Source organism: Rhinatrema bivittatum, chromosome 17 (genome assembly GCF_901001135.1).
Source record: "Rhinatrema bivittatum chromosome 17, aRhiBiv1.1, whole genome shotgun sequence".
In the NCBI taxonomy this organism is placed as follows: Eukaryota; Metazoa; Chordata; class Amphibia; order Gymnophiona; family Rhinatrematidae; genus Rhinatrema; species Rhinatrema bivittatum.
The window spans coordinates 22,420,789-22,446,821 of record NC_042631.1 but is presented as its reverse complement, the minus strand read 5'-3'; the positions used below and the strand labels follow the sequence as shown (position 1 = coordinate 22,446,821).

General features: G+C 43.2%; 1 protein-coding gene across 10 annotated transcripts in view; it reads right to left on the bottom strand.

Moving 5' to 3' along the window:
- STK33 (serine/threonine kinase 33) overlaps positions 1–26,033 on the bottom strand; it is a 122,862-nt gene that overhangs the window by 71,469 nt on the left and 25,360 nt on the right. For 9 of the 10 annotated variants that reach the window (XM_029582096.1, XM_029582095.1, XM_029582091.1 and 6 more), the window contains 2 exons: positions 23,325–23,422; positions 1,512–1,628 (listed from right to left, as the gene is read on the bottom strand). In XM_029582096.1, the coding sequence (XP_029437956.1) occupies positions 1,512–1,628; positions 23,325–23,333 (126 nt within the window). In that variant the 5' untranslated portion in view covers positions 23,334–23,422. The remainder of the gene's footprint in view (positions 1–1,511; positions 1,629–23,324; positions 23,423–26,033) is intronic. The other variant, XM_029582098.1, reaches the window with a different exon arrangement.

The following is a 26,033-nucleotide window of genomic DNA, read 5'->3' as shown; positions in this document are numbered from 1 at the left end:
TCAGCTTTGTGTGTGTGACCGAGGTGAGGTGTTTTACTAGCAGGTAGGCATTTGTATCAGTCTTATTTGCTGCACTCTCTCAATAGGACTGTATGTTTACATTTAGCCCCGTGATGGTCATGTTCGTTGTGTCATGCATATTTTATTTTCATAAGGGCTATTGTGCCTGGTAGTAGAGGGAGTTTGTTTTGCCTTTACTGAAATGTCACCAGAATATCTTTTTTGTACGGTGAGTTGTACAGGTAATGCCCTAGTTCTGCTCTGCACCCATTTTTTTGGGGGGGGGGTGAGGGGGTTTGAGGGGATTCCTGTGGATGCAGGAGTGTATGTTTACATTTAGCCCGGTGATAGTCATATGTTCATTGTATCATGCATATATTTTATTTATTTATTCACCCAGGGTATCACATCGGTTTACATCATGTACAGTGAAATAGTGTGAATATAGAACACACTATTTTGTATAGAAAACAGAATAATTGCATCGAGGTAGGGTTTTTTTTTTACCAATTGATACATATAGTGTGGTTATAGGTCATACTCTCCTATTTTAAGACATAGTGATTACAATGTTATATATATGAGAACCATCTGTCAGGTGTGTCCTGACCGAAAAAAGGTTGAGAACCATTGGTTTATAATGTCAAGGGCCGCTGTTAGAAACACACAGTGTAAAATATCAGTACTAGAAAGTTGAAAGAGATTATGCAGTTTCCCATCTGATCTTATACGGCGATATAGTCTCTTAGTTGTTGCAGGAATGCCAGAAAGATCCCAAACAGGGTAGGAGCAAGGAAAGGAGGTCCATACAGAATAAGCCAGTGAGTGGCAAAGTTATCCTGATAACTTTAACCAGATAAATAAATTTACCCAGGCAAGATTCCACTGAATATATCAAGATAAAGTTATCCAGCTAACTTTACTCATATATTCAATCTCAGCACATATTTTGCCTTTCCAAACAATGGTTCATACAAGACGGATTCCAACATTATTCATATTACATTATAAACATGTTTATTAAATGTAAAAATTACAGGCAATGGTCAATAAGGTGAAATGTAAAATTGCAATAACAAAGCAATTATCATAAATCTTCAAGCCGAGTTCTAAACTTCCAATGCAATGAGGTCCATATTCAGCCACTGTGCGGCTCAGCGAGTTAGCCAGATAAACTTATAAACTTATTCAGCGGTGCAGCCACTTATCCTCTGAGAATCATGCAGGAGTTAGAATCTGGATAGTTACCTAACACAATACTTAAAGAAAAAGGAATATGTGCCAAACTATGTGAATTTGAAGAACAAGATAAAAATACTGCTATCTGCTGCAAAGTACCAGGCAGTCAAGAGCCTGATAGGAAATTATTTGTATCTAACTGAAAAGGAGAGGGTCCTCATGTAAATACCTATGGACGAGGCCTATCCAAATCAAAGTCTCTCAATCACTGGACAGAAATTTAAAAAGTACTTGAAAAGGCTTGAAGATAGGACATAACAGTGATTACATACCTGAATTGCCGCTTCATCATCCATGCGTGTGTGGGGCACTTTATTCTCTGCACTGCTGCTGCGAGCCCATTGGGAGGGCAATTTTCTGCATGGCTCTAGCACATCTGATGACATCAGCTTTACAGAAAAACAAACAAGTAAACAAAAATGTTTAATCTTCACTGCCAAATACGATATTCCAAACAAATTATTAATATTAAGGATAAGCATGTGATTCTCTATTTGGAACAGAAAACTAGAAGAATAAGTAAAGCTGCAGGTCTGAACCCAAGCTTCAGTGAAAAATAACTGAGGTTTGACAAAACAAACAATAGTTTCTTCTTGCAGAGAAGGCCCTCAGTAGTGGGTCTATGAAGTCATAATGGGTTTCACATTTATTTCATTCGGTGCATTTTCTGCCTTCCCTACTGAACATAAAAGTCTATGTTCATATTAAATTGTCTAACACAAAAATGTGTGGCACAAGGGTACATTACTGTTCAATACATCTCCATAGATTTATTAATTTTGTAGAGAGAGAGAGAGAGAGAGAGAATATTCCTGATCATTTATCTGGCTAACTAACTGGATAAGCTAGCCATTGTAGGTTAGTTTGCCTTGAAATTTCTAATATGCAGTACTATTCATGCATGCTGCAATATTTATTTCTCCCACAAGGTGGCATCTTGGTTACATATTTTTCCCCTTTGCAATAGCTGTAAAATGTATTTATTTATTTATTTATTTTTATTTATTTTAATTTCTATACCGATGTTCCTGTATACAATACATATCGCACCGGTTTAAAATATCATGTGTGTGCAGCTAGAATACTAAGGTACTTTTGCAAATATTCATGAACTACAGTAAGTTAAACCCTAAACAACTATTTTTATTTTCAATAAGGTATCTAAACAGACATCACATTTCCAAATTATATAACTTTCTAATATACAAACATAATAAAACATTAAAAGAAAATTGTATGCAATTTAAGCATTTCTAAAAAATTACTTTAGTATCATGGTTTTATTCTTTATTATACTGTAAATGAGTAATGGATTTCATCTGTAATAGAATTATATAAAATAAATATACTACTACTGCACATGGATCAAATCAGATACACAAATAATTGGGCACCTGATCACCTAAGGGTGCCAAACATTTTATCAAGGACAACAGTGGCCATTAAAGAGAACCCACTCTTCTACTGCCATACTCCCCCATCCTCAGCTTGTGCGCTTTGATGGTAAACGGCTGTTCCTCCTCCCTGGCAGGTGTCACTGATCAGGGGGATGGAGGAAGGAGCAGCAGTTGTGGTGGGAACCAGAAGAAACTGAAAGAGGGAACAAGAAAGGAATCCGAGAGGAAGGTGGGCCAGCTGATTTATCAGCCGACTCCTAAGACCTTAGAGGGCAATTTTCAAAAAGTGATTTACCTGGATAAAATGACTACACAGAAGACTGCCCTGGGGTCTATAGCATACATGCCTTCAGCCACATTAAAAAGAAGAGTTACTGTGAGCATGGTTAAATCGGGGGAGGGGGGAGCAGACGTACATACTATTTTCAGCTGTAGGCATGCAATTCTGTCCCTTTTCCTGCCCCCATACAAGGAGCAGGTGCACACTACAAAGACACTTAACGTTTGCACTTGCTCATTTGCAAAGAGAGACAACTCAGATAGCCTCTCTGAAAATCTGTGTAAAGTTTGCGCATTAAACATTGCCCATACAGGGAGCAATTTTCAGAAGTGCCCGGATTGTTGCTACCTCAAGTACTTTTCCCTGTGCACTTTGCACAAAATAAAGGAAAACGTACCCAAAGCAATCTGCATCTGCTTTTTCTTCACATAGTTTTCCCTTTGACAAGGCAAATCTATGCACATTGTTGCCTCCCTGACTGAGCTCACCTAGTTTTCCCATAGGTAAATGGAGGTTCATCATTGATGCCTGGCGTATATTTTTACCTGCATTCAAGGTGGGCAATTTTCAGACTGCTTACTTACCTGTGTAAATGGCTTTTGAAAATTCCCTCCCAATCTGCACCTATGCCGGCTACTTCACAATTGTATTTGCATACCTAGATTGTGTATAACCTAAAATAATCTGTTCTTTAAAAATGCAATTTCTTTTGGTCTGTTCAGCAAGCAGCTCCCAGAAAAAACAAACAGCTTTTCATGAAAGCTCAGGACTTTCATTCGGACAAAGGACAATTTTCAAAGCAATTTACAGGGATAAAAAGTGCTCTACCTGATCAGCTATTTGAGACTTGTCCTTTCTCAATGCAGCTAAAAGTCTTTTCCCACTAAGACGAGGCATTCCTGAGGGCATGTTTAGGTTGGTGGAGGAAGAATATGCACATAGACGGCATTTTCAAATCTTCCTACATACCTTTTTTGTTTTGTTGGCGAGGGTAGCACAAATCAACTTGAAGGAGTGACTACAGCAAGTTTTAAAGTAAAAGTATGTATATTTTTACTCAAGAGTAAAAAAAGAAAATACATGTAGTCTTTGTCCCAAAAGCAGACAGTTTGAAAACCGCCCCAATTCTATAACAACCTGCATACATGTACCAGCAAATACACACAAGTCACACAATAATCAAATCAAAATTACGTAAGTTCACTTTGATAATTATACTATCAAACTTATCTACACACAATTAAAGTCACTATTGCATGCACCAAATGTTTTTGAGAAAATGTATTACATATTATTGAAAATGCAGCTCAGAGCAGAGTTGCAGCAAAACAAGATTCAGGATGAATGATTATTGGACTGCGCAGCCATAGACTGAGGCAGCAACACCCTGCCAACCACACAGCCCAACCACCATCTCTATACCAGCAGGCCCAGAAGGATTTGAGCAGCAAGCAGCAGCAAGGAAAACACACAGCACTGCAGTAAGAGACCCAGGACTCCTTCCCCGTCTCCACTGGGTGCACAAACGTCAGGTTATTCACATTGCCACAGTGTTTGTTTTTGTTTGTTTGTTTGTTTTAACTAGATCACAGTTCCAACCATTTAGGTTACAACCCTCCTTTTCTTCTCTGTAATACTGTCAGCTCCCTTCCCCAAGAAAAGGTAAAAGTAGTTACATCAAACAACATTTCACCCACCTCTAGAGCCATCTTGCAACCCCCAACTTGAGAACCAATGAATTAGATAAAAAACGAATCCTGTTTCCTTACACAATTCATTGCAGACAGCCAAGTTTTAAGTTACCTTCTCATTTTCCGACAGCATACTAAATTACTGCCAGTGCTGTTGAAGTCTGATGCCATAGCACCACAATTCAAACAAAACCAGAAGAGCAGTTTCCATTAGGTGTGAAGTAGCTTATTACTCTAAAATCTTTTGTTGAGACTGGGGCCAAGTTGTGTGTGTCTTCCTAAGTACTGTATTTAGTTTAGCAAATCCTGAATCAATGCATCAGCAACTGTTTAACAACAACAATGCAAACAAGGTCAAAGTCCTTTCACAGAATGGTTTCCAGATCAGGTCTCACTCTGCCTACTGTCTCAGCTTTGGTTGCTATGGGTTGGCCTATAGCTTTTAGTTGGATTATCTTGATTCCTCCCCAAACCACAGTACAATGAAAAAACTGACTATGTAACTGGAAAATGACATATTTGTCTAATAGCCATAGAGCAAAGAGTAGCAATGAAAACAGTGAAAGAATTCATGTGCTTGGGACAGATACAAAAGAGAAGTAGTAGGGGCAGGAAGGCACAGCAGGTACAGATAAAACAGGGCAATATTCAGAAAGCTGGCAAGCAGACATGTAATCTGGCTAAAGTTGTCTTGGATATTCGGTGGGATAAACGACCCAAAACTCTCCTAAGTTTATCCAGCTGCCTTTAGCTGGATAACGTTCAAATCTAACTCCTTATGTCTGGACATTGAAAGTTACCTTGCTGTATGCAGCCAGTTAATTAGCATCTTAAAATCTAGCCAGTTAAATGATTGCCAACAGGCTTCCAACACCCCAGCCTTCCCCCCACTTTAAACGTTAGTGCAAGCACAGCACCGGATTCCCCCCCCCCCCCCCCCCCCGCCACCAACCCAGTCTGCAGGGGGCGCAATAGAGGTTGCAGAAGAAGTTTGTGATTTTCAAGAGAATATTGGGATGGGGACAGCTTCAGGGTGCTAGCGCTTGCTGCTTATTTGGTGAGTTGGATGGGGGGGCCTGAGAGAGGTGGAATTGGGTGCTACACCAATTTTAGTTTAAACAGTTTTCCGTGGTTGGGGGGGGCTGAGGAACTGGGCCTGAAGTACACAAAGATTTTTCTTTAAAGTTGTATTTTGCTGTCACCTAACCAGCTATGTTTAAAAAATAGCCAGTTGGGGATCACGTGATGTGCTGAGCCAGCAGGACGCGTTTGCCTCTGGCTCCCAGGCCCACCTCGCCTATCGACGCCCATCTGACTGGCACGGACACCTTTGCACCTAGCTGCCCTACATAATTTCTTCTATTGCATGTCCACCATTCGTACTTGGTGCAGGGCATCGCCGGGAATGACCACGAAAAGCGGGCGGCGGGAGAAAGAAAAGCCGCGGGCTCCGGAGGCCAAGATGGCGAATGCAAGTGAGAGTGAGACTTTGGCCGACCCCCCAGCCCTCACGGTACTGGAGATCAAGGCAGCTATTAAAGAAGCCTTGGATGAAAAATGGTCGCTTTTGCACTCCGAATTGGGGGAGGTTCGGGACTCGATCGCGGCGTTGCACCCCCGGCTGGACCAAATCGAATCCCGGGTGTCTGAGTTGGAGGATGGCGCGGGGGTAGCCACGGGAAGCATTGCCTCTCACTCTAAAATGCTCACGGCGCTCACGCAAAAGATCGAGGATCTAGAGAACCGATCGCGTCGGGACAATCTCCGTTTTATGGGGTTCCCGGAGGAGATCGCGGAGAGATCGCTGTGTTCGGTGTTGGAAGACTGGCTTCCGTCTGCTTTAGACCTGCCGCATTTAAGCGGGAAATTGGTGGTGGAGAGGGCCCATCGGTTGGGCTCCCGGCCTAATAACTTGGGGAGACCCCGTTTAGTGATCGCCAAGATCCTCAATTCCGCTCATAAAGCGGAGATTTGGCGGGCCTCCCGCAATAAACTGCAGTTGCAATACCAGACTAATCCAATTCGCATCTTTCAAGATTTTTCAGCAGCCGTTTCGGAAGCGCGCAAGAGATTCTCACCGCTCTGCACAACCCTGCACAAACGCGGCCTGAAATTCTCCCTACTGTTCCCCGCCCGTCTCCAAGTGTGGCATGCCGAGAGTGTGCACACATTCGATAAGGTGGCTGAAGCTCACAGCTTTATTGAGACCCTGGCTGATGGATGACTTTAAAATCAACAACGTAGTTGTTATTTTTTTTTCTCTCCACTTTGTGTTGCTAACATGGCTGCCGTGAACACGTGGGTGACTGGAGACTCTGGTGTTTGTAAACCACACTGTTAAAATACCTTGAGTTCCGAAACGGTGTCTGACTTACCTCTGCCATTACTCGTTATTTTTTTTCTCTTTCTCACGTTAATTGGAGGTTTTTTCTTGGGAAGACTGGCCCCTTGAACCGCGGCGGGGAAGCCGACGGCTGACGGCGGTCGGCCCGGCTCGTTACTACTTCGGGGGAGTGTCTGTCCCCGGGGTCCAAGTGTCGGGTTTGGACTGACAACTTTTCCTTGCCCGAGTGCTGCTGGCTGGGCAGGACTGACCACATCCTTCCGTACAGCGGATTAAAGTGCTGAGCCATATCTTCCGAGGTTTGGTTTTTTTTGTTTTCTTTCCTTTTATCTCTATCACTTTACAGTCTGGACCCAAGGCGCTCCCCCATTTCGGTTTGCTGTGCGGACTAGGACTGGTACATTTTCTTTTTTCTTTGGCTACTTATTACTTTTTGGTTTTTTTTTCTTCGTCCCTGCCTTCTCTGGACTCTAGCTGTTGGCACGCCTGGTTTTTGTATCAAGGACATGGTTCTTGTGACTTTTTCCTAATTTGGAAATCTTTGTTCCTTTCCTTTTCTCCGTTTTATTACTGATCACAGTTTCCTGCTGGAGAAATGGTTTGCTTATGTTTTATGGGGTGTCACTATGCCCTTTGTTCCTGAGGTGGAGGAATTACACTGTTGATGTTCTTTTTCTGATGTTTCCTGTTATTTCTAATGTATGTGGGTGGGTGGGCTGGTGTGGGTGGGGTGGGCCTGGTCACATCGACACGGATCCTATAGCCCTCCGAGCTGAGGGTTGGGCTCGAGAGAGGGTGGGTGTAGGGGGACAGGGGGGCAACGCGAAGGTTGTCCAGGGGGGGGGAGGGGGCTGGGGGGATGCAAGTGGACTACAAGATGGGTTCTCTCTGGGAGACCATACAGGTTCTCGCCAACGGGGGGGTAGGGGATGGGTTGGGAGGGGGAAAGGGGGGGGGGGGGGGGGGTGGGGAGCAGGGGGGGAGGGTGATTCAGCCACAGGACAGTACCAGATGGATGGGTGTGCACAGGGTTGATATCCTTATGATGGACGGTAGACAGGCAGGGGAGGTTTTAGCTGGGAGGGCCTCCGTCTGCTGCGATAGACGTGAATCTCTTGTATATTCTTACTTAATCACTGCTTATGGGTAGTCCCATTCGGGTGGTATCCTGGAATGTGTGCGGCCTTCACTCGCCTATCAAGCGCTCCAAAGTGCTTTCGTTGTTGAGCAGACAAAAGGCGAGGGTGGCTTTTTTGCAGGAGACCCATCTTACGGATGCCGAGCATGCAAAGCTTCGTCGCACATGGGTGGGAGAAGTTCGTTATGCTTCCGCCTCGACCAAGTCAGCTGGGGTGGCCATTTTATTCCACAAACAACTTCCCATTACCATCCGTAGGGAAATTAAAGACCCTAAAGGGCGTTACATTATTTTGGTGGCGGAGCTCTATAATTGTCCGGTGGTATTGTGTAACCTATATGCGCCCAACACCTTTGACCCAGCCTTCTATCGGGGATTGTATTCCCATCTGCTCCCTTATTTGACTGACACTCTAATCTTAGGGGGAGACTTCAATACAGTCCGGGACTTGCAATTAGACACTTCTGGGAGTCGTAGTTGGGACACGGGGGTGGGACGTGGCCCAGACCTGCTGGAATCCCGACTCCATCTTTTAGATGCGTGGAGGACCCTACATCCTATTGAGCGCGATTTCACACATTTGTCTCGGGCACATACCTCTTTTTCAAGAATTGATTTCTTCCTCATTAGTTCACACGCGTTCTCTCGGGTACGGGAGGCGGGCATTGAGAGCATAGTAGTATCTGACCACGCCCCGGTGTGGGTGGATCTGGAGTTTTTGCCTCCCTCCCCCGGACCAAAATTTTGGCGTTACCCTTATTATTTGGCCCAAGATGAGAAATTTGGGGAATTTTTATCAGTCAAGTGGAAAGAATATGCCGAACATAATCAGGCCCATGTGTCCCAACCCGCACTGTATTGGAACACCGCCAAAGCGGTTTTGCGTGGTGAGATTATCTCGTATGTTTCCCATCGTCGGAAAATATTGGACAAGCGGATTTTGAGCTTAAGCACTCAGGTCCGTCAGGCACGTTCTCATATGCTTCACTCTAAATCGGTGGAGGCCCGGACCTCCTACATATCCAAGCAACATGCTCTCAATGCATTGCTTCACCAACGGGCAAAGAAAAGTTACTTATATTACAAATTCAAACTCTTTCAATACAGTAACAAAGCTGGGAAAATGATGTCCCACCTCATTAGATCTTCTAGGACCAGCCGTTTCATTCCGGCGATTCGCCTTTCCCCTACGGTGGTGGCTAAGGACACATCCACTATACTTACCCGCTTTCGGGATTACTACTCTTCTCTTTATGAGTCTGGTGGGGGAGACCCGATCGCGCATCAGAAGTTTTGTGAGGGCCTTCCGCTCCCCCACCTGACTAGGGATCAACTAGATAAGTTAAATGCCCCGATCTCGGAGACGGAAGTGCGGCTCACCATTCATCGCTCCCATAATCTCTAGGCTCCGGGACCCGATGGGTTTACGGCGGAATTTTACAAACTGTTAACGGACCAGGTTTCCGCACCCTTGGCTTTGATGTATACCCATATGATCGCTCGCGGCACCTTTCCCCCACATGATAACCTAGCTAACATAGTTCTCATACCTAAGCCGGGGAAAGACCCCCTGGTCCCGGAATCCTATCGCCCAATATCATTACTTAATTATGACCACAAGCTACTCGCTAAGATTTTAGCGGAGAGATTAGCAGACTGTCTACCCAGCCTGGTAGGTGATCACCAAGTGGGCTTTGTCCGCCAACGCTATGCGATATCTAATATTCGTAAAATTTTATCAGCCATGACTATGAGCCAACACATGGCTCAACCTTATTTGGCCATCAGCTTCGACGCTGAAAAAGCGTTTGATAGAGTGGAGTGGGAGTACCTTTTTTTTGTGTTGCAGCGTATGGGGTTTGAGGGCCTTTTTCTACAGGCGGTACGCCTTCTTTATGATAAACCACGGGCACGGATAGTGGCGAATGGCGCACAGTCCGAACCCTTTCCAGTTATGCGGGGTACCCGACAGGGTTGTCCATTATCCCCCTTGCTGTTCCTATTACAACTGGAACCTCTGCTCCTAGCCATCAGTGCGACCCCAGGCATTCGCGGTCTTCGTATGGACTCCACTATCTTTAAACACGTGGCTTTTGCGGACGACCTTCTAGTTTTTATCACTAGGCCTCAGTCGTCCTTACCACCCCTTCTTCAATTGATAGGGACTTTTGGGACTTTTTCTGGTCTTCGCCTCAATGAGTCCAAATCTTCCACCTTGGCCTATCCCCCTACCCTGAGAGATACCTGGGCTGGCCCATTTCCATTGCGGTGGGCGGGGGAGAGTCTACGTTATCTGGGCGTCTTTCTTCCCTCGGACCTGGACTCGGTATACCGGGTCAATGTACCTAGTCTCATCAGTTATACTCGGGACACATTGGCCACTTGGAAGGCTTTACCCCTTTCGGTGGCGGGTAGAGTTGCACTCTTTAAGATGACATTGCTCCCGAAATGGCTCTATCTTTTGCAAAATGTGCCGCTCTTCTTGAAAAAGCGGGACCTGGTGGCGGTGGAGACGGCGATGCGCAGATTTTTCTGGCGGGGGGGGGGAAGGCTAGACTCCAGTTTAAGTGGCTGCAGAATACATGGGCGAGGGGAGGCATGGGGGTCCCTAATCTAGCTCATTATAACCTGGCCTGCAATTTGAGGATACTCCGCAACTGGTTAATTGATACCTCAGATTATGCCCCGCTGTTGGTGGAAAGGGCCTTGCTACATCCATTGGCCCCCTCCTATGTGCTGCAGGCACAATCCTGCCATCTCCCCCCGATTATCAATACTTCGGCTCTCACGCGGCCTCTGCGCCGTACTTGGAGCCGTTTGACACATCTTTTACAAATTCCTGCGCTCTGTGCTTATTTCCTACCCCTCCGCGGTAATGCGGAGTTTTCCCCAGGCTCTCAATCTATTATGTTCCGCGAGTGGGACGCTAAGGGAATCACCCGCTTGGGGCATCTCTGGTCCCGGGAGGGGGTGTTTATGCAGTTTGCGGATGTTCAAGCTCTTTATTTATTGGGGCACTCGCACACATTTCCATATTTACAGGTGCGACATTACGCCCGGACATTGCCATTAGAGGCCCAGGCGATGTCTACATACACAGCGCTAGACAATATCTTTCATTTTGAGACGCCCAGGGCCCCATCACTTTCTAGTTATTATAGGGCTTTGCGGCGACATGCTGAGGTGGATGTCTGTGCTATCCTGGAAGCTCGCTGGAATGGGGATGGGGTGTTTCGTCTCTCCAGTTTAATTTTACGTATCTGTTTTCGGCGATTAACCAGGATCTCCCCTAACATGTACTACAGGGAAATGCAGTTCTGGTTCCTGAGTCGGGCTTATATATCTCCTCAACGTGCTTTTCAGCTGACCATTGCGTCTACACCTGTGTGTCCTCGCTGTTCCGGGGCAGAGGGTTCCATGTCCCACGTTTTTTGGATTTGTCCCCCGATACTCAGCTTTTGGCGTCGGATTGTGGACTATTTGGTGGAACTGCTTGATGTGGGACTGCCCTTTTCTCCCCTGTGGTTTTTGTTCGGCTGCATTTCCCCCCTTCGGGTGCGAGATCCTGGTTCTCGCCTGTTGCTTCAAAAAGCGAGCTTAATAGGGAAGAAGGTTATATTGCAAAACTGGCGATCATCCGATGCCCCATCCTTTGGAGCATGGCGGAACTGTTTCCATGCCCTGATGACCATGGAAAGCATGGTGGCGCGGGGTTCCCCACGACGACGGCGCTTTTTCCTCAGTGTTTGGAATGCTTATCTTCAACGGCTTCCACATCGTGCCCGGAGTTTGGTCCTGAATGATTGAGGTGCGCAGGATTCCTCCTAGTCGACAGCCCTGCTGCTCTGGTGTACAAGGACTTCCTGAAACTGTCTGTTCCATCTGGTGCATGTTCTTCTGGCTGGGAGAAGGGGGGGGGGAGGGGGGATTGGGTGAGGTAGGGAGGCGGGGAGGGGAGAGCTTGCATAAACTGTTGTTGGTACAGATTCTAGCGGAGAGGGATAAGTAACCACCCGTCTCCGTGGTGTTGTATGTTTATTTTTGAAAATCCAATAAAATTGTTTAAATCAAAAAAAAAAAAAAAATAGCCAGTTAAGCAGCAAGATATTCCGTTACAAGCGGCTGGATAAAGTTAGGATTGCTCCGAGGAAGTATTAGAGCTTATCTGGCTAACAAGCCGCACGCCGCTGATCATCAGTGGAGATAACTGGATGACTTTGCTCTGCCCCAGAATCCCCATGGCTCGCCTCTTTTTACCTAGTCAAGTTTAGCTGGTTAATGACTTATCCGGCTAAAACTCGGCTGCTCAGTGAGAGTAGATTTTTAAATCCCTTCTATGTTTGGGATTTGGCCAGACAAATCCTTACATTGAATCTAAATGGTCAGAACTTTATCTGCTGACAACTACTACGAATACTATCCCAAATATAACTGACACTATGAACTGTCAGTTATATTTGGGATAGTGACAGTAATTGGTGATTGTATTATTTTATTATTTATGTATAATATGCGATTGTTTGATTGTTTTATTTTATTGCAAATTGCTTTCGAAAATTTTATCTGGAAAGCGATTATTTATTTAAGATTGTTCATTAAACAAAAGCTGAATTAACCCCAAATCAATCAAAGTAAGGGTAAATTTTTAGGATTAATTATCCTATTTAATCATCATTAGTAAGCTGAGACCCAAAGTTTGATTACTTGTCTCATTCTTTATAAGCTATAGACTTGAAAAGAATGGGATTGATTTCCCTCTTGCTAATATGATGGTCTATTAAGCAGGTCCAGCAAGCTCTTAAAGGAACAATTTCCTCCAATATTTTAGTGATCAGTGAACACAGCCTGAGAAAAAGTTTAGCCTTGGTTTGCGACCCAAACATTGCCTCTCAAAGCAGTTTTCTGAAAACTGACCAATTAGGGGGCAAGTCTGCTGTTGGGTGGTAAAGCATTCTGAAAGGTTAGCACTGAACCAAAGGCGGCTCTCTGGTGGTTGTGAGGCACAGGCAGGCTCGTGACCAGGACCATGAGGAGCAGGAGGGCACATGCGAGATGAGCCAACGGCTAACAAAGGGCAGTGTGCAGCCGTTTAGGAGCTGGAAGGCCAGAACTAAGATTTTGGACTGGGCCCTGCAGCGTACTGGGAGCCAATGCAGAGAATGAAGAATAGGAGTGATCCTAAGTATGATTTCAGAGATTAAATTTATTTATTTATTTGTAGAGTTTTATATATCGTTATTCGGTAGAGCCATCATAACGGTTTACAAAATATGCAATTATCATACAATAAAATGGAGTTAACATGGTAGTTGGGAACAGTAGGGTTTTGTGAACAATATACATTTTTCTTCGTAGTTGAATAACAGTAGAGTGAGGAGAACATTTTTAAAAACTTAACGAATCAAGTGAGAGAGCAGGGAGGGGTGAAAATGGAGGGAAGGGGGGTAACATCAGGAGATCATGAAGAAAGAGGATTATGTTTGCAAGTTCGGTTGAGAGCTGGGATGATCAGGTGTCTGATAGTTAGAATAGAATTTGCGGAATAAAAATGTTTTAAGGTGTTTTTTAAATGTTTTCAGGTTGTGCTGGGTCCTCAGGTCTTTGGGTAAGGAGTTCCAAATTTTGGGGGAAGCAATGGAAAATGCTCTCTCGTGTAGTTGAAAGATGAGCGTCTCTTAAGCTGGGGATGTTTAGGTATCCTGCGTTGTTAGAGCGTAGGTTTCTTTGTGGGTTTTGGGGGGTTATATTTAAGCCTTTTAGTCCATGAAGATCATCATTTAGGATTTTGTGAATGATGGTCATAGATTTGTAGGTAATTCGTGCAGAAATAGGTAGCCAGTGAAGAGAGGTCAAAATGGGTGTTATGTGTTCATTTCTGGCAGCTGAGATCTGTAGTATTTGGAGTGGTTTGAGGGATGATGAAGGGATTCCAATAAGTAATGAGTTGCAGTAGTCGAAGGTGGAGAAAATAAGCAGTTGCAGGACGGTTCTGAAATCAGAAGGGTTGAGAAATGGCTTTATATGTCATAGGGTTAGTAGCTTGTGGTATCCTTCTTTCGTTTTATTTACTATGTGGGATTTGAAAGAGAGTTCAGTATCGATGGTAACTCCAAGGTTCCTGGTATGGGTGGTAAGGATTATCGGTATGATTTGTTTATCTAGTATTGTCAGGGGTAGCGAAGTTGGATTGGGTTTTTTATCCATGAGTAGGATTTCAGTTTTGTCGAAGTTGATTATGAGTTTTAGGGAGTTTAGTAGATGCTTGATTGAGATAAGTAGATCTGATTTTTTTTGTATGGGAATTAGAAGCTGAATGTCATCAGCGTAGAGGAAATGTGGGATTCCATGATCTTTTAGTAGTTGGCAGATGGGTAGGAGGTATATATTGAAGAGGGTAGCAGATAAGGCTGAACCTTGGGGAACTCCAGTTTTGTGGTCAATCATTTTTGATGGGGTGCTGTTGATCACTACTTGATATGTTCGTTCAGAGAGGTAGGACGAGAACCATTGTAATGTAGTACCAGATAGGCCAATGTGACAGTTGTTCTAAGTATATTGTGGTTTACTGTGTCGAAGGCGGCTGAGAGGTCAAGGAGTATGAGTAGGTATTTATCACCTTTGTCAAAGCCTCTAATGATAATGTCATTTAGGGAGATGAGGAGAGATTCTGTATTTAGGTTTTTTCTAAATCCATATTGGGATGGATGTAGGATGTTGTTTGTCTCCAGATAATTTAGTTGGGTGTGTACAACTTTTTCAATGGTTTTGGCTAGGAATGAAAGGTTTGATATAGGGCGGTAGTTGGTGAGGATTTCTGGATCTAGGTTGTTCTTTTTGAGGATTGGTTTGATGACAGCAGATTTGAGGCATTTGGGGTAGTAGCCTTCGGTCAATGATAAATTGACGATTTTGGTGATGGTTTTAGAAATGGTTGGTTCAATTGTTTTGAGGGAGGTTATTGGGATGGTGTCTAATGGATGGTTGGCTGGGTTCATTTTGTTTATTATAGTTTTAATTTCAAGAGTGGAGGAGATGTCAAAGTTTGACCAGGATGAAGTTATGTTGTTGAGTTTGTTGTTCTGGTTGTTGTTGGTTATGTTGGATTGGATGAGATGAGCTATTTTGTTGTTGAAGAAGTCCGCGAAGTCATCACTTCCATGTTTGGTGCATGTAGCATCTTGGGTGGTTTTGGTAAGTTTTTGAACTATTGTGAATAGCATTCTGGGGTTATGATGAAATTTGGAGAGTTTATTGGAGAAGAAATCCTTTTTTGCATTGTTGATATTTTTGTATTGAGTTAGGTTGCTCCGATAGTTAGTGTGGTAGGGTTTTTGTTTTTCCGCCATTCTCTTTCTTTTTTTCTGAGTAGACGTTTGGCAGTTCTGATATTTTCATTGTACCATTGGTTGTTGTGTTTGGGCTGTTTATATTTTGTAATGATGGGATTAATGTTGTCTGCTACTTTTTTTGTGATATTCAGCCATGATAGGATAGCATTATCGGCGTTAGATAAATGCAAGAAAACGCAAAGAAAATGAGGCCAATGCATTCAAAACATTTAAAAGGAAATAAAATTGACAGAAAAACAAGAAACAAAAACCAGCTGTATACACAGTCAGATTCAGCCCTCTAATTAGAAGAGACACATGCCAACCAAATTAATATAATAGGAAAATAAGTGATACCAAGCAGAATTACTGAATGCAGCTATGGTTGCCATACATATAATCTGAGGTATCCCAGACCTATGAACTAGAGGGAAGACACAGAAGGCTGTAAAATGGATTTGACTTTTAAAAGATTCAGAAGCTAGGCTGGGTTTAGAAAGTCAGTTACTTCTCTGAAATGTAAGTAAACATTTTCAAAGGTATTTTAAGAATAGAAAAAAAAAAAAAAAAAAACTCCCCTACTTATAGATCATACCTCTAGTAATAAAACTTTTTCCTCCTAAACTTCATAGGCATACAAACATCTGGAAACAACCTTGCTTTCAGCACCAGAAACAATGGGGCTGATGCAAAACAGTGCGCTCGGCCAACCCGAAGTTGGATGTGCGATTTGGACGTGCGTCCACAGCCCCTTATGCTATAAGGGGATTGGCGCATCCAAAATGCGCGGCCAACCCCCTAGTGAAACTAATAGCACTCAAGCGCTCATCACATGCAAATGCATGTTAATGAGGCTATTAGTTATTCCCCCCAAATCTAAAAAATAAATGAGTGCCCAACCTGCACATTTTTACACTCTGAAATAAACGCCTGCCCAGAATAGGCATTAATTGCCGAGCAGCCCAAAAAGTGTACAGAAAAGCAGAAAATACTGCTTTTCTGCACATCCTCCGGCTTAATATCATGGCGATAATAAGTTGGGAGGAAAAATAAAAAAGGTTTAAAAAAAAAATATTTTATTTTTTTTTAAAGTGCCAGCGGTCAGGTTAGGGAAAAGGATGCTCAGTTAATGTGCATCCATTTTTCTAACCCGTGGCAGTGCGCTGGTTAAGAAAAAGCATGCTCATAAAATTGAGCGTCCGTTTTCTAACCCACGGACAGCCACCTCTTCTGGGCGCCCGCTGCCAAGGAGGTGCTAGTGGTACACATTTGTCCCTAGCGCCTCCTTGGCCAGTGCAACCCCTCATTTAAATATTGAATCACACACCCAGGAGAGGTGCCTGAGCGCACGTCAGGAAAGCAGGCACTCCACACTGAGCACCTGTTTCCTGCACGCCAATATATCTTTACTTTTAAACACCACATCTTAATGTTGTCTTTTTGTCAGTTCAAAAGCAAATAACACCGATAAAGAAGTTAGAGAAACCTCATCTTATGATGTTTCCAAAAATGTAGTGAGATTTCAAATAGCTAATGAGAGATGGTCCTCCCACTTATTAGCTGTCACCTAACCCTCCACCTACAAATCACATGAAAATGCAACAAAAGGAAGCATAGCTTCTTCAGGAAAGCAAAGCTGCTTACCTGTAACAGGTGTTCTCCATGCACAACAGGACAAACCAGCCACACAAAAGTGGATGAAGTCATTTGATGGTTGTCTACATGGAAAAGCTTTCTCTACAGCTCTGAAAAAAAACTTAAAGCCTTTCTGACCATATGCAGTCACTGCCTTACAAGCCTCCCCAGTCCCTTTCTTAGCTGAACTTCACCTGCTAGGAAGGAGCGTGAGATCAGGTGGCTGGTTTGTCCAGCAATCCATGGAGAACACCTTTTACAGGTAAGCAACTTTGTTTTCTCTGTGGATACTTCTCGGATACTCAATCAATAATAACACACTCACAGTAAAGTCCTTTAAGCACCACAGGACACATGTTTTACCACCAGGATTATACCTTCAGAGGTATATGCTTCACATATCTATCTGACCTGATATTTCTACACAAGCCATGCTATCAATTATTTTTTCTTGATAAAACCAAGCAGCATCAAGCCCTGCACATTTCAAGTAGGCTGCTCCAGGATTGACGTCAGTCTCACCAAGAAACAAAATTAATTGAGGGTGGTGAAAGGAAAGGGAACAGTTATGAGTTGTGCAACCAGCGCCATCAACTCAATAAATTATTAATCAGTGACACGAAGTGCATGAAGTCCAACAATGCTGTGAAAACTGTACCGAGAATACCTCTTACGCCTGCAACTAGAAGAGATTTGAGCTTGAGAACTACAAATATTCGAGGCATTCGGTGTAGGGGGTAGAGTACACGTGACAGCAATGTTCACCAGCTGCAACAAGACTTGACAGCTAAAGCATACCATTATGTGACGTAAAACGTATGTTCTGTGTACCAAACACTTCTATTGCACAACATACTATAAAATGGATAAGTGCTGGAGATGCTTCTTATCAAGAAGGAAGAATATTTCTCACAAGGTTTGACAAAAAGTCCTTCTCCAGGTCATCGAGACCGTCCCCCAATTCACCCAGACCTCTTATCCAACTAATAGTACACAACAAACAAGTCTGATATCAATTATGAAAGATAATTAGGTGTATAATTACGCAAGTAAGTTGCCAAAATGTACGTGCGCAAGGGTCTTATAAAATAGCAACTTATGTGCAACTGAACAACCCTAGATTGCCCTTTTTTCACGTGTACATGTGAGTATGAAACATAACGTATGTGCGTACTTTCTATGTCTATAAAATAGTGATAATCAAACAACAAAGAAGCAGAACACCTCTCTAATATGATTCAAAATAGAACAAAGAGAGGGAAAAGGATCAAAGTCCAGTCAATAACATCAACCCCAAATAATGGCAAATGACAATATCATAAAATTTTTGCTTTGGAATTTCAATCTGCAGCCTCTCGCCTCGCAATGGGCCGCAAGCTTCAATCAGCTTACAAAGCAAAATGTAAAGTTCAATCATTTATTGCCGTTTGCTCATCCCAGTTTTTAACTTTATTTAAATATATAATTTTCTTATCCAATAAATTTATTCCAAATCACCCTAAAAAAGGTATATCCGTATAATATATATATGCTTCTCACCACATATTAAAAACTTTTAACCACAAATGTTGGAAAGAGGAATACTTAGCCAGTTCAACATGAAATCTAGATTAAAGTGCTCCCGACATGACTCATGTTTCGATTGTAGAGAACAATCTTCATCAGGGGAAACTTCTCAATGTATATTACTTGGAACGGCCAATATTCTTCAATACCCGGACAAACACTGTCTCACCCGTGGCGCCATATTTGAAAGTGTTGTTCTATTTTGTATAAAATAGTGATTACATAAGCACAGGCTACTTATGCACATATATACTAATTTTATGCATGCAAGCGTTTGAATATTCACCGGATATTTTTCTTTTTTTTTTTTACTTTAAAAAAGTATCAGGTGAATTTTCAAAAGGACTCGCACATGTCAATGTAACGGCTATCATAACAATTTTCAAAAACCATTTACCCGTGTAAACAGCACTTAGCAGGCCGATACAGTAAAAATCACGGGAGAGCGGGCAAGCGCCTGCTCTCCTGTGCGCGCGATTCAGAAAAATTCAAATTAGGGCCCGCGGTAAAAAGAGGCGCTAGGAACACTAGCGCATCCCTGGCGCCTCTTTTTTGACAGGAGCAGCGGCTGTCAGCGAGTTTTGACAGCCGATGCTCAATTTTGCCGACATCGGTTCGGAAACCGGACACCGGCAAAATTGAGCATCCGGTTTTCAACCCGCGAGTCGCGGACAGATTAAACATTTTTTTTTTTTTAATTATTTTTAACTTTTGGGACCTCAGACTTAATATCCCAGTGCCGAGAGAAATTAACGCCTACCTTTGGGTAGGCGCTAATTTCTTAGAGTAAAATGTGCGGCTTGGCTGCACATTTTACTTACTGAATCGCGCAGGAATAACTAATAGGGCCATCAGCATGCATTTTTATGTTGCAGGTGCTATTAGTTCGGGGGGGGGTTGGACGTGCGTTTTCGACGCGCTACTACCCCTTACTGAATAAGGGGTAAAGCTAGCACGTCCAAACGCGGGTTAACAGTGCGCACTGTACTGTATCGGCCTATTACTCAGGTAAATCCTATGAACAATTCAATGGCATTTATATTTTCCAAAGCATTTACACATGAAAAACCCAATTTTAAGTGTGTAAATGCTTTTTAAAATCAGGCCCAATATGCATAAGTTACTCTGCACAAGTTACTCCCTTCTTGGAGGAAGTGTAATTTTGTGTAAGGTAAATTTTTGAGCAATTACCTGAAAATTTTCAAGGTTAATTTATGCTTATAAATTCACTTTGAAAATACTAGGTAAAGTCTGCATGTACAATGTACACGTGGGCTGTTATAAAATTACCCACAATAATGAATACAATCTTGGGAATATATTTTTACAGTGATGAAGGGATGTATTACTAATTTTTTACTAAGGGGCTCTGATCTCTTGTCATAAAATAATTTAATTAATAAGAGGCTCCCAACTACCCTTGAGAGCCCTCACCAGCACATCACTGTATTTTTCTCAGTACAGTTTTATTCATGGGAAGCAGAGTTGGGTCAAAAGCAAGGTGAACATCAAGTACTTATTTACTGCAGGCTTTGAACTGTTGCTAAGAGGCCTATTTCAACAAAGTTTAAGCACCAGTCCATTTGGTTTACTTAAGGACTTGTCTCAGCCCTAAAAAAAAAAAAGTTAGCCTACACTTGAAAACATAATAGTAATTGCAAACCTCTGACAAAGAAAGTCTATATGCTCTATCAAGTTTCACACGTTATGGATATGTCTCAATACAAGTCAAGCCTGATGAGTGCTTTCTGACCTGAAATAAAATCAAGTCTAGCATGCACACACAGAAAACATACAAATGTATAGCAGTATAGAATTAGAAAAGGACTAATCTGACTTTACTAAGAACATTCCTTGCCAACTAAAATTGATACATACAGTCACAAAGTTTGTTCCAAACATGTAACTACTGTATTCTGTAGATGCCTAAACTTAATGCTACCATTTCAAAATTAGGTGAATAGAGCTCCATTTTGCTCGTAACACTAATAAGTATAACTGTTCACTTCCACCAGCTCTCTAAAATACACTACACACATTTTTTTTTGTTTTTTTAAAATGGATGCTTATGGCACTTATTTTGTTTTGAAGATATGTTCCAAACATATAAGGGGCAATTTTCAAATGGGGCATTTTTAGTGCCCGTGTCATGCTAATTTGGAAGAGAAATAACCTGGATACTTTCTCTTTGAAAATTAATGTACCATAGACATTTTCAAAGCAATTGTGTATCTTGCACCATCTGCTCTTTAGTGCATGCAGTGTCTAAGCTTAGCTACAACAAGTATGAGAGCTACGGAAGCCCACACAGACTTTTAGCCAAATAGAGGATTCAGCCAAGCCATTTACCCAAGAAAATGACCTTGAAAATTCTCCTTGCCAAAGTTCTCAATAAAATGAAACTTCTTCTACCTAAACACGAAACAATATATAGCATTTACCGTTTAAATTCAATATTTGCTAACACTAGATATTGTCAGGGGATAACATTCAGAGAGGCTGACAACTTACTTTAAACAAAAGCTTCCGTTCGGTGTTCACTAAAGAGGGAGAAGGACGAGCCTTTGCCCATCACCTTTAAAATGATGGCAGCCCCATGCAAAGCGGGCCACCATTGCGCATCTTTTTAGGGCTCTGTTGGGTTATTTTTTTCCTCCCAGAGATTTTCCGCAGAAAAAAAAAATAACACAAAGATACCAGCACGATATTTTCTCAGGGAGGGCTGCAATATCATGGGGACGCCCCCATGATAAAACCTTGTGGTTTGATAAATCTCCCTATAAGTCTGCTTTGAAACTTGGTGTAGTTTCAAAGCTCGATGTCAAATTATAAAGCGATCACCATATAAGCAGGGGTGGGCAAACCTTCTTGTGCAGAGGCCACATTACAAGTTATAGACTGCAACGAGGGCTGCTGGGAGGGGCTCCTCCTTGGAAATCCTCGACACGACAGCCAAAGCCCCCACCACTTGCTGAAGGCATTTCAGCATCCATCAGGCTTATGCACCAGCTTTTTAGCACCCAAGAAGCCCCTTCAATCATGGATACCAGCCGCTACCAAAAAAAAAAAAAAAATCAGCAAAACCTTCAACCCAAGAGGTACAAGGCATTTGCCCAGTTAACAGACTCCCTCACCAAATAAGAATAAGAAGGCTTTAAAAGTATAACTAGAAATATGCAGACAAAAAACTACACTGGAAACCACTACAAGCCAGATTCATGTGTAGTGAACTAATGCAAAAACAGAAATATCACCATTCCTAATAAAACAAAATCAAGAAATATAAAATCAATCATGACAGTAAATAATACTTCAAAACAGATGAAGAACAAAACATATAATTAAGAAGAATAAGGATAAAAAAAGTTACATTCCCAAAAATCAATATTTCAAAACAGCAGATATATCAAACACTCAATAATTAAAACTAATAAGAGCAATATCCCCCCTCTCCATACCTATGGACTTTTGATTTCCAGTCACCTTGAGATTGTAGTGGATGGGAGGTGGGGAGAACACAAAGTTTATCCTAACACACACACATACACTCTCTTCTACTCTCTCTTCTCACTCACCCCCTCCTTCCCACTCACTCTCATCCCTTCCCTCTGTTATACAACCCTCTCTCTCTTATCACTCATCTCTTCCCAACCCAACCCACTGACTCACCCTTCCTGTCAGCTTCGTGTATTCTTCCTGCTGGCTGGGTGTTGGAAGCCTGTTGGCAGGTCAACTTCAGGCCCACCACCGTGCAGGGCCTCTTCTTGCTTGCGGGGGAGGAACCCTGCCAGCACGTCATGCCATGGTTCCAGCCATCTTACTGGCAGGAGGTGTGAACACCGCCAGTGCCTCACTACTGCACCGCAGTTCCAGGCTTCTTCTTGCTGGCGGGAGGTGGGAATCTCACCGGCGTGTCATTCTAGCGCTGAAGTTCCAGGCTTCTTGCTGGCGGGAGGTGGGAATCCTACCGGCGTGTCATTCTAGCGCTGAAGTTCCGGGCTTCTTGCTGGCGGGAGGTGGGAATCCCACCGGCGTGTCATTCTAGCGCTGAAGTTCCGGGCTTCTTGCTGGCGGGAGGTGGGAATCCCACCGGCGTGTCATTCTAGCGCTGAAGTTCCGGGCTTCTTGCTGGCGGGGGGTGGGGATCCCGCCAGCACACCACTCCTGCGTCGCAGTTGCGGCCTTCTTGCTGGGGAAGTTCTGGGAAATCCGCCAGCATATCATTCCTGTGCCGCGGACCGCATGCAATATAAATTTTGGAGAGACAAGTGGGCCGGAATAAAAATGGTGATTTGGCTCCCGGAGCGTAGTCTGCCCATAGCTGCCATATAGTACTGACAAACATTCCATGTAAATCCCTTCATGACCATGAGGTATCAAAATCAGATCATTCCCAGTTCTATTCATTTGTCTAATACTTTCACATCAATGGTGCTTTCATTTAATAAATCTCTGGTACTGAGCATTAGCTGGAAGGGATAACACTGAGCAGTAGGACAAAAGTAATTTTTCATAGATAGCAAAGCAGCAGGAGGAAAACAATTAAAATGAGGAGTAAGCACTTATCTAGATATGAGAAATTTCAGAAATTTCAACCTAGAGCTGGTAGCGCTATATTTTTTAACATATATTAAGGAGGAGGGATCAAAAATGAATTTATAACAAGGGGAAACCACTTAACTAGTTTAGTTTTAACAACAACTGACCTGATCCATGATTATTAGAGTAGGAGTCTCACCACTTCGGGAAGTGATATAATGAAGCCAAACACTTCACCAGTTGCTTGCAAAAGAAAGAAGAGAAACTGCAAGGCAAGAATGTTTTACAGTACAAATTAGTACAGATAGCATAAATCATAGTGTAATAAACATTAAGTATAGCACTTTTTAATGAGTACTCGCTCTACAACAAACCGTAGGGATGTGAGTAATGTCTTGTGAAATTCAGCATAAATCTCACTTTCAACATATTCCTGTTGATTTTTTTTTTTTTTTTAGTTATCAAGTTAAAATAAAAAAAAAAAGAGAATCCCAGTGATGTATTTCCAAAAAGATGTTATTAAAATTTATAGTTTAATAGCACTGTGCAAAATGTTGTTCCGTCAAACAACATAGGTGCTACGTGTAAGAATCATAACTGCTGCTGCCAGGTTTTAATGACGGGATAGTAAATCTCAAGGTGGCATATTTGGCTTGTGAATGGAATAAGAAAACTCAGATGTTTCTGCCATACTTCCTGCTTTGTGTGTATACAGCTAAATAACTATTTGTTTTGGGCTTATGTATTTTTTTTATGTTCATCTGTGGTGCATCAGAGACCTGAGGCCAAAAAAAACCCCCCAGCAATGGCCCTGTCCTGGGGCTGGAAGAAGGTGCAGCCGGTGCAGAAAAGAGGAGAATGAGCAGGCCCTGGGCCAGAGGTGGAAGGAGAAGCAGCTACTGGATTAGGGAGGCGCAATGGCAGCCTTGGCCAGGAAGAGGGGTCCATGACCATAGGAAGGGCTGGACAGGTGGCAAGTGCTGTGCACTGCCATCCAGAAGGACCCTAGTTCTACCCCTGAACCAGGTTTTCTGCTCCCCAGGTCAGCTAGAGATAGGTGTACCACAGAGGCAGAGTTTACAGCTCCTGATGGAGGAAGCCATGGTGTGAATACATGGGACTTTAATTTACATTTTGAATATTTTTTCCATTCAGAAGTGTTATCCTTTTTTTTGCATACACGATGGGCAGATTTGTGTCATCCCTAAACACCCATAAACCCATCCTGGATTCCTTGAGCATCCCTTATTAGATAATTTTGCCTAATATGCTATATGTTATTTAACAATAAGTAGATACAATATGGCTGCAGCATAACAATGTGAACAAATACCATAACACAATAGCACTACAAGCTACATAAAGTTCAAACAGTACCCTCATATGGACTAAACTCTTGGGACGAACAACTCCTTTCATTTTACAGATCTCAATTGATTTGTCACACCCGGCCGTAGAAGCCAAACCATAGGCTGAGCCACTGTAACTCATACTCAAGAATTCATGGACCCTGTTCTGTTGAAGTCGGGAGGCCTGAAACTAGCTCTGATGCTGTTGCATTACTCCGCCATTAAAGCGGTGAACCTGTGATGAACTTAAATCAAAGCTTATTCCAATAACTGGGCTACCATGCTGATGAAGGCCATAAGCTTAGTTCCCCCATAAATTTTTACCAAGCCATTGCTTCTAGGCAATTTTGTTTGCTGACCACCCCCACACTAATGCTGCAACCAATCTAAATTACTCCTTCAAACTAGCTCCAGTCAGAGTGTGTGGGAGGGAAAGCTTGCTCAAATGTTGTTGTATCCATCAATCCCTTACTGAAACTCCTTTGGTCACACACAGGTTGGAGATGCATCATGCTGCCTCGAAACGGAGATTGTTTTTGCAACTGAAGTGGTATGACGACGCATAAGACGAGGAGATATTTCTAATTTTTTGGTCCAGCGTAAGCAATGCTAGATTTATAATTTACAATCAGTACGCAGAGTGACCTTAATCAGAGGACCGAATGGTCAATCTTTTACAGATATCTACTGATTGTGTTTGTGAGTATGGATTTCCGTCCTTTTTATTTTTTTATACAATGTATTAGGGATGTGAATCGTTTTAGGACGATTAAAATTATCATCCGATAATTTTAATATCGTCTTAAACCGTTATGGAACACAATACAATAGAGATTCTAACGATTTATCGTTATAAATCGTTAGAATCGTGAGCCGGCACACTAAAACCCCCTAAAACCCACCCCCGACCCTTTAAATTAAATCCCCCACCCTCCCGAACCCCCCCCAAATGACTTAAATAACCTGCGGGTCCAGCGGCGGTCCGGAACGGCAGCGGTCCGGAACGGGCTCCTGCTCCTGAATCTTGTTGTCTTCAGCCGGCGCCATTTTCCAAAATGGCGCCGAAAAATGGCGGCGGCCATAGACGAACACGATTGGACGGCAGGAGGTCCTTCCGGACCCCCGCTGGACTTTTGGCAAGTCTCGTGGGGGTCAGGAGGCCCCCCACAAGCTGGCCAAAAGTTCCTGGAGGTCCAGCGGGGGTCAGGGAGCGATTTCCCGCCGTGAATCATTTTCGTACGGAAAATGGCGCCGGCAGGAGATCGACTGCAGGAGGTTGTTCAGCGAGGCGCCGGAACCCTCGCTGAACGACCTCCTGCAGTCGATCTCCTGCCGGCGCCATTTTCCGTACGAAAACGATTCGCGGCGGGAAATCGCTCCCTGACCCCCGCTGGACCTCCAGGAACTTTTGGCCAGCTTGTGGGGGGCCTCCTGACCCCCACGAGACTTGCCAAAAGTCCAGCGGGGGTCCGGAAGGACCTCCTGCCGTCCAATCGTGTTTGTCTATGGCCGCCGCCATTTTTCGGC